This window comes from Labeo rohita, chromosome 22 (assembly GCF_022985175.1).
Source record: "Labeo rohita strain BAU-BD-2019 chromosome 22, IGBB_LRoh.1.0, whole genome shotgun sequence".
NCBI classification, from domain to species: domain Eukaryota; kingdom Metazoa; phylum Chordata; class Actinopteri; order Cypriniformes; family Cyprinidae; genus Labeo; species Labeo rohita.
In genome coordinates this window covers 12,568,220-12,586,095 of record NC_066890.1, presented here as the reverse complement: position 1 = coordinate 12,586,095, position 17,876 = coordinate 12,568,220, and the positions used below count along the sequence as shown (strand labels likewise).

Here is a 17,876-nt window from a genome sequence, read left to right as displayed (position 1 = left end):
TCTTAATACCCGGAGTTCCCTTTAAACTTACCATTAAATGTACCATATTGATATAAAAATCAAAGTAAAAGAATATTATCAATAATTTACTTGCAAAACAACTAAAAGTCTGTATGAATGTTATTTTCTGCTAGCCTGCACTTTTTCTACTGGTTCATCCAAATGCACCACATGCATATAATTACAAGTGCGTATCCTGTGATTATAAACAGGTAAACACGGAAAAGAACGATGTCCAGGATGTAGCCCACATGGCACCACTGGTTCTGTAGATGGTCTTCTTTTCGTAGAATGGACAAATAAGTGTTCATCTCTCTAAGATCCTGACTGATCTGTCTGAGTTCAGGCACATCCAGTGTCATAGTTCCAGATGCTAGGGGACAAAAAACAAACATTTAGAACGGAGGTGTCCAATCCTGCTTTTGGAGAACCAACGTCTTAGTTTAGCTTCAACAAGCTCTAACACACTTGCCTGCAAGTTTCTAGTGAATCGTAAGACTTTGGTTAGCCTATTCAGGTGTTTCATTAGGGTTGGAGCTAAATTTAAGACAGTGGCCCTCCAGTAACAGGTTTGTATGTCTTTGATTTGAAAATTAGCATCTGTTTTTATTCTTGTCTCACCACTGGTGGATGTCTGTGGCCTGGATGTTGATTCTGAGGGCTGGACAACCCATGGATTGGTTTCTTGTTTCTCTTCTACTTTGGCTACAAGGTCTTCAGGGAAATTGTAGCAAATAAGTCGAGCAATGAAGCGCATCACTAGCACCTGAACCCAGTGCGGCACCTCCTTGTATTTCATTGAATTATGGTGGAGGACATAGGTAACGAGGACCGTCTCCAGTAGGCTTATGGTCATGAGTGCCAGACACACAGAGAAATAGATACCTAAGGAGGTGAAACCAAATTAAAAAAAAAAAAAAAACACATACTACCACATAAGTAAGTTCTTTATTCTCTCTGTAATACTTGTAATACTGTAATACTAATTTTTATGGTCAGTCATGGCAATTGTCCATGGCAACATACCAGTGACTGCTTAAAACTGTAGATTTGACTGTAACTAAATAACCCAATTTTAATTTTTAGATGAACCGTTGCTTTAAGTAAAGTAATAATAATTATATAATTAATAATATTTTACACTCTTCAGTGTAATGACCATTGTTTGTCATTTGATGTTCACACATTGCCAGGTGTGTTGTGGCTAACTGACCTATTAAAGGTGTTCCATTGGCAGTGCTGGGAAGCAGGTCATTCATAATTAGAAGAAAGACTGTATAGCCCAGAATGAGGGTCATTTTGAAGGAGGATCGATCCACGCTGTGCGGCGGCAAGAAGAATGACAGGATGTCAATGATCATGAGGAAGGAGCTGGGGATGATCAGGTTCACCACGTACAATATCGGCCGTCGCTTTATCACTACCTGCAGGATGGAAACAGTAAGACTTGGACTGACATTCATTTAGCTTAAAGTGCTGTAGGTTTTATTTATTTATTTTTTAAATATTAATTTGGAATATCACACATTTACAGAGCTCTGAACATGACATGTGGAAGTAAAAATAACTTGTGATTCATGGCCAATAAGTAAATAATTCATTTCTAAGACTTCTTAATTTGTTCCCTCTATTCAATTTGGTTAAATTGTAGGCACACTTTAAGGAAATAAATTAGTTCAATGTGGCCACAAATGAATAATTCTGATTTTTTTTTTTCTTGTGATTCTGAGAAGAATGAATTGTGAGATAAAAAGTTGCAATTACACTTTTTATTTTTTAAATTCCTAAATTAAAAAAAAAAAAAAAAAAAAAAAAAGAATTCTTAGAAAAAAAGTAAAAGTTGCAAGATGTAAACTTCATAATTCCAAGAAAAAAGATCAGAATTATGAGAGGCAAACTTGCAGTTCTGATAAAAAAGAAATTGGAAATAATTACAAGTTTATAACTTGGAATTTTAAGATACAGACTTCCAAAAAATTAAAAATTATAAGAAAAAGTCCAAATAGTAAGATGTAAACTCAGAATTCTAAGGAAAACGTTTAGAATTACGAGATGTAAATTCAGAATTCTAAGAGAAAAGAGGCTGAATTTGGAAATGTAAACTCTGAATTCTGAGGGGAATTGTGATACATAAATTAGAATTCTAAGAAATTTAAAATTCCAAGAAAAAGATCCAAATTCTAAAAAGTCCAATTTATGAGATGTAAACTCAGAACTCCAATTTTGAGAAAAAAGTCAAAATTGCAATAAGTAAATTCAGAATTTTAAGAAATTCAAAATTCCAAGAAAAAATTGCGAGCCGTAAATTCAAAATTCTAAGAAAAAAGAATTGTGTTTTGTAAACTCAGAACACTAAGACATTTAAAACTCAAAGAAACAAACAAAAAAAAAAGTCCAAATTGTGAGATGTGAACTCAAAATTCAGAGAAAAAAGGTTTAGAATTGTGAGATGTAAATTCAGAATTCTAGGGAAAAAGTCAGAATTGCGAAATGTAAAATCAGAATTTTAAGAAATGGAAAATTCCAAGAAAAAAAGCCCAAATTATGAGGTCAACTCAGAAGTCTAAGAAAAAAAAAAAAAAAGGTTTAGAATTGTGAGATGTAAATTCAGAATTTTGGGGAAAAAGTCAGAATTGCGATATGTACATTTAGAATTCTAAGAAATTCAAAAATTCCAATAAAAAGTTCAAATTGTAAGATGTAAACTCAGAATTCTAAGAAATTCAAAATTTCAGGGGAAAAAAAAAGTCCAAATTGTGAGAAGTAAATTCAAAATTCCAAGAAAAAAAGTTTAGAACTGTGAGACGTAAATTCTGAATTCTGAACAAAAAAGTCAGAATTGCGATATATAAACTCAAAATGTTAAGAAATTCAAAATTTCAAGTAAAAAAGGCCAAATTCCAAAAAATCCAAATTGTAAGATGTTGTGAATTGTGATCAGAATTATGAGTTAAACTCACAACTGTGATGAGGAAAAAAAAATAAAAAAATTGTAAGATAAACATTTATTTTTGGCAGATATATGCATAGTATACATTGTATTATATGTTATAATTTGTCAAATGTAGTAGGGTTTGAAAATGTGCACATACAGCAAGATACTGGAGAAATAGAACAGTATTTTAGTATGCCATTCTAAACTTTTTTACACCCTTCTTTATCCCATTCTTACCCAGAAAGTGATGATGTCCCATTCATCTATTCCAAACTTCAAAATGGTAGTGTTGCCCAAGATAACCACCAGCTCCCACTCTCCACTGGCCTGCAGGTAACGCTTTGAGTTTTCTGTCATCTCCTTAAAGGACAGAGCAGGACTGACATGGACATCCCTTCCTGAAGGGGTTAAAAAAATACATTCATAAAACAGTTCTTTACATTTATTTGATGGTTACACCACATGACATTTTTAACAGCATTAAATTTAAACTTTTCACTATTGACACTTCAAATTATTATGTTTGAAAATCCACAGACACTAACAAGACCCATTAAGTGGGTCTTCAAAAACCTCAGAAACACATGAAGGGAAATGCTTTCATGACAAATATGTGCTGAGATGGCAGGAAATGAGGAGAGCAATGAAAGAGAAGACGTTACTGGTGTGCATGTAGGAGCCAAAGGTGAAAGTGCAGTTCTGTATGTCGAAAGGGAAACTGAAGATCTCTAGGTTACAAGCGCTAACCAGCCTCAACATCTTGTCATAGCGGATGTGGCCCGTGTGGTTCACATATGCATAAGGAAAGTCCTGAGATACGTCTTCATCCACACTAAAGGGTAGAAAAGAGAGACAGACAGTAACAGTATTTTATTTATTATTTTTTTTATAAGATACTTGTAGCCTATGGTATTTTAAACCATCCACTAAGACAAAAAATAGTCCAATACAATTTACACTGACCAAAATTATAAACGCAACACTTTTGTTTTTGCTCCCATTTTTCATGAGCTGGGCTCAAAGATCTAAGACTTTTTCTATGTAATGCGAAGGAGTTGTGTTGCACTGCGTGAGGCAAATGGTGGTCACACCAGATACTGACTGGTTTTCAGACAGTTTGTCAAGGAAACCAGGTGATGCTAATTTTCTTACAAAAATATAATCACAGAGCCACTGTAGGGAATTAGCAATATAGCAATATTTATAACTTGCAATTCTGAAATACAGACTTTCAAGTAATTCAAAATTACAAGAAAAAAGTCCAAATTATGAGATGTAAATTTAGAATTCAGAGGGAAAAAAATTAGAAATGCGATACATAAACTCAGAATTCTAAAAAAAGTAAAATTACAGGAAAATTTTCTAAATTATGAGATGTAAATTTAGAATTCAGAAGGAAAGGTTTAGAAATATAATACGTAAACTCTAAGAACTTTAAAATTCCAATAAAAAAGTCCAAATTATGATGTAAATTTAGAATTCAGATAGGAAAAAGTTTAGAAATGCGATACATAATCTCAGAATTCTAATAAATTCTAAATTACAAGAAAAAAAGTCTAAATTATGAGATGAAAATTTAGAATTCAGAGTGAAAGGTTTAGAGATGCGATACATAAACTCAAAATTAAAATAAAAAATAAAAACTCCAAGAAAAATGTCTAAAGTAGAACTGTTTGCACTAAAAACCACTGCTCTTATGAAACGTAACTGTGCTTTTACTACAAAAAAAAAACAAATAATAAAATATTGGAAATATATATATATATATATATATATATATATCGTATTGATAGTCATCAACTAAATATTTACCATCTTAAATTCTGTATAACTGGATGTTTATAAATAAACAGTGACAAAAACTATGTACGTTTTTTAGCTGGACGATGACAATAGATATAACATTGATATAAGTGATCACTGGGGTTTAGACCAACCTATTTTGTATTTACAAAATCAGTTCACAGGCAAATTTGCTTTATTTATTTTCCCCGGCGTCAAAATCAGACACTTGTTAGAAAATGCGATTTCTGGCTGCATCAATATCCATTGACCACTGGATATTCTTGTTAAGTTGTTAGGAACCTTATATCAGGTTCAGCCACCTTTAGTTTAAACTCATTTGTTTTACTCGCGTTTTCGCATCTTCCCTTTTAAATCCATTCATGCTGAAAGCTCTTTTGCCACTCAGTCTGGCCGAGGGGGCCTGTCCTGGCGGGAAAGTGACGTCAGTGGATACCCTCTATAATAAATGTCCCAAACCTCCCCAGTAGAGGGCACTCACAACTCATAAACAATAATGTCAGGAGCCCAGAGATCTTGGACAGGAAGAGAGATCTTCGTAATGCCACCACAGGCTTCTGAATCCCAGATGAGGAAGTCATGGGACCAGAACTATAATGAAAGATTATAGGAGAACATGATTGTGACACATTCAGCTGATTATTTAAACTCAAACATCTTTAGTGTTCATGCACCAAACTTACCAGCCTGAGCCAGAGGAATGTGGTAAGAATTTGTGTTTTTTCATTCTAAAAAAAAAAAGAAAAAAAAAAGAATCAAATGTACAGACACAAGTACAATTTAACGTACACAATTATAGAAATACAACTCGTCCTGCACTGACTCACCACTCCCAAAATAGCGTAGAGAGTGAAGGAGATGTTGGCTATGGTGGGGGTGCTGAGGTTGACAGAAGGTCTGAAGGACTTTTTGTCAATGACTTCCTGTAGAGACTCATACGTGGGTCCACTTTGTCCTTCTTCACAGCGAAGCATATTCGCCAGGCATGACACTTAACATGACCATAAACCAGGGAAACTAGCTTAGTGACGTCCATTTATTAGCATTATTTATTTACAGACAGCAGATAAATGCTGCACTACACAGTATTTTTGTGTATCATCACCCCAAAACTACAAAAAAGAATATGGACACTTAAAACACTTAAACATGTATTGATATTTCACAAAAAAAAGTTGTTTGTCTATGGTGCCTTTGATAAAACAATATGCAAGTGTTTAATATAAACAAAAATTGTAAGTGTAAATTTAAGTGTATTTTGGTTGATCATTCCTAATGGAAATTTTTAGCATATTTAGTGCACACAATCTAATCTCATAGAAAGCTTAATTAAATGAAATTATGAAATCTTATTTAAAGCATTAATATATAAAAGCATAAATGAATGTATGCCATATACTGTATATATAAATGTAAATTAGCAACAAGTGATGAAATCACATTAGAATTACAGATGCTGTAATTACTTGACAAAATAACTTTTTGAAGTAAGAAAGTCAAATTATTTGAGTAGAAATTGATTTGACTAAACAACCATGATGCAGGTAAATGTCAATGGTATATCAAGGTTTGAGATGCATAGCACCAAAAAACACCTGCTTACAAAAAGACCTTTATTTAGTGCAAAGATAATACTGAATTATTGAAGATACATAATTGTTAACAAAGACAAAATGTATAAATGAAGAGTTTTTTTTTTTTTTTTTTTTTTTTTTTTACAAAATTGAGTTCCTGCCAAAATGAGTGTTGTATCTGGTCGGTACTGAAAAGGCAGTTTTTAATTTTACGCAAAATGCGCTGTCCGCCGTGTTATTCTGTCAGTCTCCCTTCTCTGCAAAATGCGATACATCCGCTTAGCCAATCACAGCGCAGCATTTCACGCACTGTAAACAGTAAAGGCGGTGCTTTGAATACACCCTGCATCTGTACACTGTAAAAAATAAAAAAACACAATTTGTTGAGTCAGCTTAAAATAATTTGTTACCCTGCTGCCTTAAAATTTTAAGTTTAGTCAACTAAAATATGTTTATTCAACTTGAAATGTTAAGTTGTACTAAGTAACAACTTAGATATTTGTGTTTGCTAAACTTAACAGATGGGTAAGTAACCCAGCTGCCTTAAAATTTTAAGTTGATTCAACTCAAATATCTAAGTTGTCACTTAGTATAATTTAACATTTCAAGTTGAATAAACTTTGACTGAACTTAAAATTTTAAGACAGCCAGGTTACAAATTATTTTAAGTTGACTCAACAAATTGTTTTTTACAGTGTACTTTTCAACGCTGAGTAATGTATCACAGACATATCTGACTAATCCTTTCATAAACGAAGTATAGAGAGAGTGTAAATAGATTTACTGTGCAGTGTAGGGAGTTTCACTGATTATAATGGAACTTTGTGAGATTGCGATGAACTAAGATGAGTGACAGCTCTTATTGTTTTTTAAGGGAGTTTGTAAATTAGATACTGATTTAATACAACAGTTAAATAAACAAGAAGTTAATATTAAGTGATTGACATTGTCTGACTATAGCAGTACTGCCTGATTTTGTTCCGTTTCGTCGAAAGAAAGTCACAACTGAGCTACTGCACATCTCTATTCAAACACAGCTGTGTTTCCTTTATGAATGAAAGTGCGTTTTTAAATGGATCTAGTGAGTCAATGAATCAGTTACCCATTCATAAAGCCGTTCGAAGGAATCAAATGAATGATTCATTAATTAAAACTGCCACCCACTGGCAGTTTTAGTTTAATTTTGAAAGTGTTATCTTTTCAGTTATTTAAATCATTTAATATTTCTATATTTAAAATTTTATACTTAAAACATTAATCTCAACATGAATTTATGAATTTTGTGTTTTTTGTGAGATTTTGTGTTCTTCTGTGCCACCTCTGTAGTACAAATGAATTTTGTTAATACTGATTCATTTGATTGGTAACTTATTCTTATTCTGTTGTTTTAATTAGAAATTATTAGAAAATTAATTAGAATTTTTTTAAAAGCTTATAAAATATATTTTAAAAAAGACATAAAAGATGGCATACTTTTAATAGTTAAAAAAATTTAAAAATGCCATTACAAAGGTAAAAACAAAATTCACCTCTAATTCACTTTAAGGAGTCAAATATAACCTCATAATGGGAAGGCTAATTTTTTTATCAGATTTTTTGATTATTGATTAGACGGTGCTCCTGAAATTTTGACTGTGCTCCTAATTTTTTTTAAGTGCTCCTAAAAAGAAAAGTAAGCGTAGAGCCCTGATGGATTTGTTGCATTGGGAACTTTTCATGGGAAAAATGGTTGCAAAAATGGTTGCATGGGAAAAAATAATCAGTTTTTATAATAAATCTCTGAAAAATAAAATTCTGGATTTAATTTTTTTTTATGTTATTATAATCAAAAGATGCTATGTAAAAGTTTGAAACAGAAAACAGTGGTTTTCATCTAGCCACTTTCTTGGTAAAGAGAACTCATTTTACTAATTTTTAATCAAAATGGATTTTTAGTGTTTTGGAACCAAACTCTTCAAATATAACTGACCAAAACATAAAGTCTATGATCAACATAAAAGTTAATTCATTACCTGTAGGTAGAAAAAAAACTGCCAAAAGAAAATGCCAAAGATGTCCCATGATACTTGGTGTGGATGAGATAACCTTCTGTTTAAAGCTGCTCACCCTTCACTTCCCCAGGTGAAATGTGATAACTGGCACAATCATGTGTGCTCACATTTTAACACCTTCGGTAACCATTGAGCTATCTTGTTTTAATAGCTTTGTATTCATTTGGCTGAACTCATTAGTGATCTAGCTTGTTTTTTCCATTGGATGTAAAAACATGTTCAGTGCCACACATTTAATTAGAGGAAAGAACACCATGTTCACACGAGCTATTATGCTCTTCAAGACATTATCATATTAAATCCTTTTTTATACGATGGCTAGTTTTATATTTTCACAGTTTTATAGATTTATAAATCCATAGACTGGCCTTGTTTGTATGGTAGTTAACAGTGCATTTTTAAAAGCATTTTCTAGTGGCTTTTTTTACAGTCATACAATAATAACTATCATTAACTATAATTATTAATTTAGAAATGTATTAAACTATGTTTATTTCAGTACACACAGTGCCTTGCGAAAGTATTCATACCCCTTCATTTTTTTTTTTTTTTTTTTATAGTTAATTTTTTTATAGTTATATCGCGGCTTGTTATGTTATTGTTATGTTATGTTATGTTATGTGTTATGTTAAACTGCTTTAAGTAACTTTTTTTCCACATCAATCTACACCATTACACCATAATGACAAGGCACAAAACAGATTTGTGACAACTTTACAAATGTATTAGAAAATTAAATATACATTTGGTAAGGCACACAACTGGGGCTTTAAGTACTGAGTTAAGGGTATGAATACTTATGCAATGTACTTGTATCAGTGTTTTATTTGTAGTCATTTGCAAAATTGTCACAAATCTGTTTTGTGTGTTGTCATTATGATGTATGGAGTATAAACAGATGTGAAAAAAAGTAATTTAAACAAGTTTCACATGAGGCTGGAACATAACAAAACGTGAAAAAACGAAGGGGTATGAATACTTTCGCAAGGCATTGTATACCTAACAGTGAACCAGAATAACTCCTTAAAATAAAAGTAATACTTAAAAAAACAAACAAACTAACACAAAACCAGGAGCAATGTCTGTTTGATATTTAAATAATATTTAATAATTTAATATTTTATAATGACTGACAAAAGTTATATTTGCTATTCATGATACCAAAGCTAGCAAATCACTGGTGATGCAGATAAAACAGAATGTCAGATTCAGTCTACACATTTACCACATTTTAATGTTTATCTTTATGTTCTAGAGCTTGAATGTCTATGGAATTTTAACTATTGGGATGCTACTGGGATAGCTTGCCCCAAAATTAAAATTCCGTCATCATGTACTCCTTAAGTTGTTCCAAAACAAACCGTTGCCTTTTTTGCATAAAGTCAGTGGTAATAGATCTTAAAAATATCTGAAAAAACTTGAGGGTGAGAAAATGATGACGGAAAAAATTTCATTTTTGGTAAATAAATAGTATTTGCCAATGAAGAGTATAAAGCTACAGTGTTTTGTTGACGATTCTTTGCATGGCATCAGTAATAAATCATGCCCCGACTGACATCATCAGAGATTTGGTGTCTTCAATCTACAACGGAGGCAACAATAATTTACGACCTTTTGTCTAGACTATACGAGTACAGCCACAGAACCATAATTGTGCTTAAACTCACAACAATGAAAAGACTGTACATTATAAAGAGTACACGGTCAATGACCTGACCAAACATCATCCAATCATCTGTTTTGTTGTCATTATTCAAGTGCTCTTCAACTTGATGACGGATGGCCAATAAATCCTGACTCATCTTTTTCATTTCATCAAAACATTGATCCCAGACTCTCACTGAACTTGCACCAACTAGTTCTTTCTTTGGAATATCAGTCATGGCATTATCAGTCATGGGGTTTTTGTAGAAAATGCTCTCAGATCTGTTTTCTCCTGGAAGAAGCAAGACCACCATTGGAAAACATCAGTGATATGAATTCTAATGTCAGGTGTGCACAGAAAGCATACTGGAAGACAAAAATATATTGGCTTCCACAAAGAGTTTTACCTTCAAGGTGTCTATCGCAAGGTTTCTTCATACAAGCAATTCGAGCAAAATATTTCAGAACCAGAATCCTGAGCCACTTAGGTAAGGGAGGCAAGTCACGGGAACCATACAGAATATTGGTGATGAAGATAGTCTCAAGCAGACTTGCTACCATCAAGGCCAGGCAAAGCGAGAAAAACACATCTAGATCAACAGAGAAAGATAAGATTGGAGATCAGTAAAGATCAGGTTAGAGTCCTGGGGGCTTTGTTTCCCAAAAGCATTGTAAACCACTGTAGAGACTACTGACACTGTTGACAGTCAACAATGCTTTTGATAAATGCAGCCCAAGGTGGTTTATGCTAGCCAAAAACTCAAGCCAGCAGTGCCCAGTCCTGTTCCTGGAGATCAACCTTCCTGGAGAGTTCAGTTCCAACCCTGACTTCTAAAGTGCTTCTGAAGATTTTAATTAGCTGGTTCAGTTGTGTTTGTTCAGGGTTGGAGCTGAACTTTATAGAAAAGTAAATCTCCAGGAGCACAATTGGGCACCCTGGACTTAAGCTGATTAACTAGGATGATGGTTAATCATCTTCATGATAAAACTGTTTAGCTCTAGGAGGTCTGTAATACCTTAAGAAAGCTAGCCTTTACCAATCCAACTCATCTCAAGGATGGCTGAGAAATATATGCTCTCAGAGGATTAAGTTATGACAAGGGTGTACAAACCTGGGCCACTGTCCTGCAGAGTTTACCTCCAACCCATAGACCAGGGATAGGCAATGTCAGTCCTGGAGTGCCACTGTCCAGCAGAGTTTCACTCCAACCCTAATCAAACACCCCTGCAGGACAATGGCACTTGATCGACGTTGCCTATCCTTGCCATAAACTGTAAAAAAAAAGAGATGGACAATGCATCTCCGCTTTCTTCCACTCTAGAAAAGTAAAGCCAAAACATTCTAGAATGGCCACTGTCATTTTGCGCCAGTAACGCCATTTGAAGCCAGAGTCTGTGCAGTAATGATCATGAGCTGGAACCGTGGTATCAAAATCCCACCCAAACTTCCGGAGACCCAATCACAAGCTCACGATCATGACATCACACCCCATTTTTAAAGCATCAAATAGCTAATTAAAAGCAAACTTATTTGAAAAACAAACACTTGAACAAACATTAGCGTAATAAGAACTACTTAGAAAGATGGAAACCATCTTTGGGAAAAAATTTGTTTAAGTGTAATTTGATTTTTAGTTTTGGTCACATCCCATTCATTTACATATGGAGAAGGTGGGGTGACCAGATGACAATCAAAAGGTTTTGGCTTCTCATTTCAGGATGTGTGCAGCACACTTGCTCCAACCTTAATTAAACACACATAGACCAAAATAATCAAAGTGTTCAGACTCACTAGAAACTTCTAGGCACGCATGTTGGAGCTGGTAGGGCCTAAACTCTGCACGATACTGGCACTCCAGGAGCAGGACTAGACACTCTTGAGGTTTGAGATATATTGGCCCTACCTAGGCCATGCTAATCAGCCAAAATTTGGTTTGCCAAAAAAGTCTTGCTTTGTAGGTTACACCAGTCTCCCATTCTGGAGACCATCAATTTATGGGACCACTTTTTAGCAGAGTAAAGACAAAAGGATAATACTCTGGAGTATATTGGCCCATCCTCCAAAAGCAGGATTGAACACCCCTGAGTTTTGACACATACCAGCCTTAACTGGGCCATGCTAACCAGCCAAAAATTTACCGCAAATTTTGGTTTGTCAGAAAAATATTGTGGTGTAGGTTCCACCAGTATCTCCAGACCATCAACTTATGCTAATGACCATCTGGGACACCTTTTTAGCAGAGTAAAGACAAAAAAGCTAAACTCTGGAGGATACTGGTCGTCCAGGAGCAGGATTGGACATCCCTGAGTTCTGACATATACCAGCCCTAACTTGACCATGCTAACCAGCCAAACTTTAAGCAAAAATTATTGCTGTGTGGGTTGCACCAGCATCCGATTCTGGAGACCATCAGCTTATGCTGGTGACCACCTGGACCCACTTTTTAGCAGACAAAATATGCAAAATGAGTGAATACATACTTATGAGTGGTAAGTTATTTCCTGTGACGGGCAGCAGGTCGTTCATTAGCAGCAGGAAGACGGTGTAACCCAAGATGAGGGTCATTTTGAAGGAAGCACGGTCCACGCTTTGAGGAGGAAGCAGGAAGCTGAAAAGATCCAAAGAAAGCAGGAAGCTGCTGGGAATCAGGAGGTTCACCACATACAGAGTAGCTCGACGTCTCAGCACAATCTAGTCCACAACAAGTGAGAACATTAGTTTATCAAGTATAAGTCATTTCACAGTTGAAAAAATAACACAAAGGGGCGGATTCACTAAGAAGTTTCGCAGCTTTTGTGTGCAGTATTATCTTTTTGTACTGTATATACATTTTTGTAGTTTTCACCTTTGTCCTTTCTTGTTTTTATTGACGTTTTCCATCTTCTTCTTCAGCTAATTCTTTAAGAGTAAAGACTCAACTGAGTGTTTCCACCTAGTGGACCTACCTGCATTCAATTTGTGGCACATGTGCAACTGACAAATTCAGATGCACAAATGCATGTGCAGTCTGTGACGAAACTATTGTCACACATCTAGAATCGGGGCAGTTGTAACTTAAGGGTTAGAGAAACAAATTCTGAATTTAGGTTACCATACTTGACTACATGTCATACCTGTATAACCAAGTGCTTTCTGATGATGACAATTTAGATTACTGCAGAAAAATGGCTAACAAAAGTTTATGATTCTCACATGTTTTGTTCATTATGGTAATCTTCACAATCTTCAACGATGTCCACTATGGCTTTGGACACCACTACAAATGGTTGTCCCCTCATATATTTCCCTTTTAAGGGTATGGGGGTGATTTTAGACACAGCAGAGTTTCCAGACTGACTAGAAACTTGCAGACAAGTGTGTTGGAGCTGTTTAAACTCTGCAGGATGTTGGACTTCCAGGAGCAAGATTGGACACCCCTGGTGTAGTCAAACACACTTTTAGCCTTTTTGTTGGTGTCTGGATAACAATGGTGCAGCAATGCTGCACAGTCCCAGTAACATGCACGGAATCATATTAGTATCACCTGCTATTCTTAGTGAATTCCCCCCTAAATCTAAAATGCCACCAACATAAACAATGAGGTTATCCCATCCCCCATCCAGAAAAAGCAGTAAAGGTTTTTCTGCCCGCATGTCTATCAACTCCCATTCTCCTTTAGTTGTTATTGCTTCAAGAGAATTTTTGAATATCTGCTCCACTGGCAGAAGGAAGAACAACTGAACATCATCACCTAGAAAAAGAGACCAATAGGTAGAATATAATCACAAGTACCCAAATAGGAAAATACTTTTCTTGTGTTTGCTTACTCACGGGAGTGTTTGTAAGAGTTGAAAGTGTAGGTACAGTTCTGAAAATCAAATGGAAAGGTGTAGATGTCCAGTCTGCAGGAGCTGATCACATGAAACGGCCGTCCGTCAAGTACTGTACCAGTGTTGGTCACATAGACGTAATATGTTTCTGGTGCTCGGTTTTCATCCATGCTGCAAAATGATGGTGGTTAAAAGGTTACAGGTTATGGATGTCCTTTGCAAGTGAGTAAAGACTATTTTTTTCCCCTTTTTAGTAGTCATAGCTGTTACACTAAATATTTGCAACTTACAATTCATTGATGACAATGTCTGGAATCCATATCTTATCTCTTGGTAGTGAGATCTTTTTCGTTCCACACTCAGCAGCATCCCAGCTCAAACCTTCAATCTGCCACCTCTACAAATAATATAAATAATTGTAATGTATTGTGGCCACAACGCTGGAGCCTATATAACGAATTAAGAACTACATTCAATCTTCAATGACTGACCGCAAGCAAAATGACATTGCGTTTTTTTGCGAACAGTAATGGTTCCACCTGGTCAAGCAGAAGTACTACTAACTACAATTTTTAATGTAATTTGGTTATCGGACCAAATAAGTAATCTACTCACCACTGGTCACTTACATAATTTCTAAATGAATCAGCCTTTTTGAATGAATCATTTGAATGAATGACTCACTCATTAAGACACGGATTTGCTGCTACCTACTGGTGGTTTTAGTGTTATATTTATTTATCCAAAACAGACATAAACCAGCCATGGCAGTACTATTTCAAAAATACACTCCGCAAAATATCATTTAATTATCATTGTTGGAAAAATCCTAATAAATATTGGCTTACACCCCTAGTCGAAACAGTGTATTTGTTGACTCTTACCATCCTCACCCACAGATATGTTTCCAACACCTGTGCTTTTTCATTCTGAAAGGGAAAATATATGCAACCAGTAACTGTTTCTATAAAATTAAGTGGAATTAGTATAATAAAACTGTCATGATTTTGTTGCTTACCACTCCTAAGATGCCATAGAGAGTCAAGTCCACAGTGACATTGGTCGGAGTACTCAGACTTATAACTGGCCTTGCATCGCTGTAGAAGATGACTTCCTCTCTCATGGCAGTAAGGAGTGCTTTTGTTGTTGGTTCAGAACAGTTTAACGACTCTACAGATGCTAGGAAGACAGCTGAAACAGCAAATTTTATGTAATAATAGTGGACAACTGTGGTTTGTGTGCTAATTAATGCATGTTTTTTCTATCACCTCAAATGTTCGTGCTGTGAAATCACAGTCCTTTGAAATAGATTAAGAAAAAAAGAATTGCATGGAAATGAATCTTACAGTGTATAATGATGCAGTTGGTGATTAACTGGAACCAAGTGAGATCCTGTTGAATCCAGTTGCAATTAAAATGTCAAATAATCACAAAATACAAATTAATAAAGCAAACAGGATAAACTCTTCTTAGCAAGATTCTTCACCATGACCAGCATATTAAACTGAACAAAATTCAACATTTGAACTTCATAATTAAAAAAAAAAAAAAAAATCAAAAAGTTTAAAATTAATATTTACAGCTGTTAACCAGCTACTATTATAGAAATTTTAATTATAACACAAAATACAGTCTTACCTGTGTTCTTGGAAGATGCATCGAAGCCATCAGGTCCTCAATAACCTAAGTAAATGTTTAGCAGATTTTTTCCTTTGCCAATTTATATGAGGAGGTCTGTATAGCAGAATGGAGAGTGAACGTAACATAAATATTTGCCTTTTATTTAACTTATTTGTTTACACAAAATAGAATAACCACAACGGGAGCAATGCCTATTTTACATCCTTCATATATCAAAGCATTTTTCTAAATGTGATGTACCAACACATTCTCACTCCCAACTCGTGACATACTGATGCTTGGTCAGGACCCTTTGGCATCACTTCTTGACATTTAGGGTACCTCTTTAGCATAATTTTTCGACGTGCAGTACTTTAAATAAGAAACCCTTGGCGTCAAATGTGCTGACGCGAAAGGCAATGTGAATTTTATTGTCATGATTAAATTATATGTTGGGTAATAATACTGCTGTTATTGCACATATGTTGGGGTGTGATTTTTTTTTTTTTTTTTGGTTCAATGTAAACAGTCACAACAGTTTTATTTACAGTACTGTGCAAAAGTCTTAGGCCACTATAGTATTTTCATCAGCTAAAAAATGGTTTAAAGTCAGTCTTTTGCTGTAGTGTGTCAGTAGGAAATATCAGTTTACATTTCTAAATATTTATTTTGCCATTAATTATAATAATCCAGTGATATTTTTGTATGGAGCACAGGCTGTTGTCAGACTCCTTGTGCAAACAGAGATCTGATCTCTCCATCATTCAATCCAGTCTGTCTTAAGAAACAGCAAAAACGGAGACAGACTAAATCCAGAAGAACTGTGGCAACATCTCCAAGATGCTTTAAGAGACCTATACCTACAAAGCTACAGTACTGTTAAACTTTTTAGGCAGTCAGGCACATAAAATGAGGATGCTGTCAAAAACAATGTCATAAATAGATTTTCTTTATCAATGAACTTCTATTAACTAAAATAAATCAGCATTTGATGTGACCATCCTTTGCATTTAAAGTAGCTTTTGCCCTATGTGCACTTGTGCATAGTCTTTCAGGTAGCTTTGCAGGTAGGTTACTTGAAACATCTTGGAGATGTTGCCACAGTTCTTCTGGATTTAGTCTGTCTCAGTTTGTTCTGTTTCTTCATGTCATTCCAGAGACAGACTGGATGATGGTGAGATCAGATGTCTGTGTGGAGCACTGGCTGTTGTCAGACTCCTTGTGCAAACAAAAATCTCACTAGATTACTACAATTAATGGCAAACAGAATGTTTGGAAATGTAAACTGATGTTTCCTACTGACACACTACAGCAAAACATATAAATAACTGACTTTAAACCATTTTTTAGCTGGTGAAAATACTAGTGGCCTAAGACTTTTGCACAGTACTGTATATTACACTATTTACACATTTAACCCAACCCCTGCCCCTAAACCTAACCATCTGTCAACAAAACACAAGATATAACAGGTAGATACAACTATATTTATAGTTTACTCAAAAAGTAATTAATATTCTAAGTGTTCTGAGGCAAAACGTGAGAACAATAGACGCGATCCGCCGTCCTGTGTGCTGCTGCAGTCTGTCTGTACACAAATTCAAAAAAGGCCGCCAACCTTTCAGCAGCCTTGGTTGTGAAATGCTATTGGCTCTTGTGCGTCTCGTGACCAATTGCGTCACACTAATGTTCGGGAGTATCGAAAAATGACGCAAAAGGGTACCTTGGGCATCAAAAAGTGACGCTAAAGGGGTCCTGACCAAGCGTCAATATGTGATGAGGTGGGAGTGAGAATGTGTTGGATGTACACTGTTAGGCATTTCTGTGATTTTTACAGTTATTAACTGTATATCACCCAGTAAAAATTGGGAATTTTCTGTGACATCAGACCCCACATACAGAGACTTACTGTATTTTTTAAAATTGCTGTATACTCTTATATTTGCTGTAACGGCATCATTGGCGGCGTTCTATTGAGGTCGTTTTATTTTCCTCATTTATTATATTTGGATTGACAGCTTGAGTCGGACTACACTGGATGTGTTGCATCGCTTGTAATGATTGGAAAATCTGTTTATCCTTCATGTCAAACACAGCGTGAGCGCTTGAAGTACATCTGTAAGTCAGAAATATACCGGGGCATCACTTTACTGTAAGCATCCACTGTAGACTGTATATTTAATGGGTTCTATATTGTCTTTTGTCCAAGGAAAATGCTGAAGCAGCGGGCAACGCCGCGGCGTTTGCCGGGGATGAACCCGTGAGAGCAGAAGAGTTCCAGAGAACATCTACGCTGTGTGTCGATGCAACTTACGAGAGATTAAGACCAGCAAGTAAGGTAAAAATAAATATACGTCTGTCTGAGTGTTTGTCAGATTTTTGCACATCAGTTTAACCTAGTAATATTTACCCGTCAACATGGTGGTTACAAACTTTACT

At 35.1% G+C, this 17,876-nt stretch overlaps 1 protein-coding gene and 1 pseudogene across 1 annotated transcript; both read right to left on the bottom strand.

Moving 5' to 3' along the window:
- Positions 1 to 146: 146 nt before the first annotated feature.
- On the bottom strand, positions 147 to 5,712 carry LOC127154189 (5-hydroxytryptamine receptor 3A-like; annotated as a pseudogene).
- Positions 5,713 to 9,724: 4,012 nt separating this feature from the next.
- On the bottom strand, positions 9,725 to 15,526 carry LOC127154188 (5-hydroxytryptamine receptor 3A). Its single transcript, XM_051095598.1, has 11 exons — positions 15,456 to 15,526; positions 15,164 to 15,209; positions 14,836 to 15,008; positions 14,702 to 14,746; positions 14,108 to 14,214; positions 13,819 to 13,988; positions 13,532 to 13,738; positions 13,346 to 13,488; positions 12,489 to 12,699; positions 10,415 to 10,597; positions 9,725 to 10,299 (listed from the first exon to the last, which is right to left on the bottom strand). Exons 1-11 carry the CDS (start codon positions 15,483 to 15,485, stop codon positions 9,968 to 9,970), a joined length of 1,647 nt encoding a protein of 548 aa, XP_050951555.1. The 5' UTR covers positions 15,486 to 15,526; the 3' UTR covers positions 9,725 to 9,967.
- Positions 15,527 to 17,876: the final 2,350 nt, after the last annotated feature.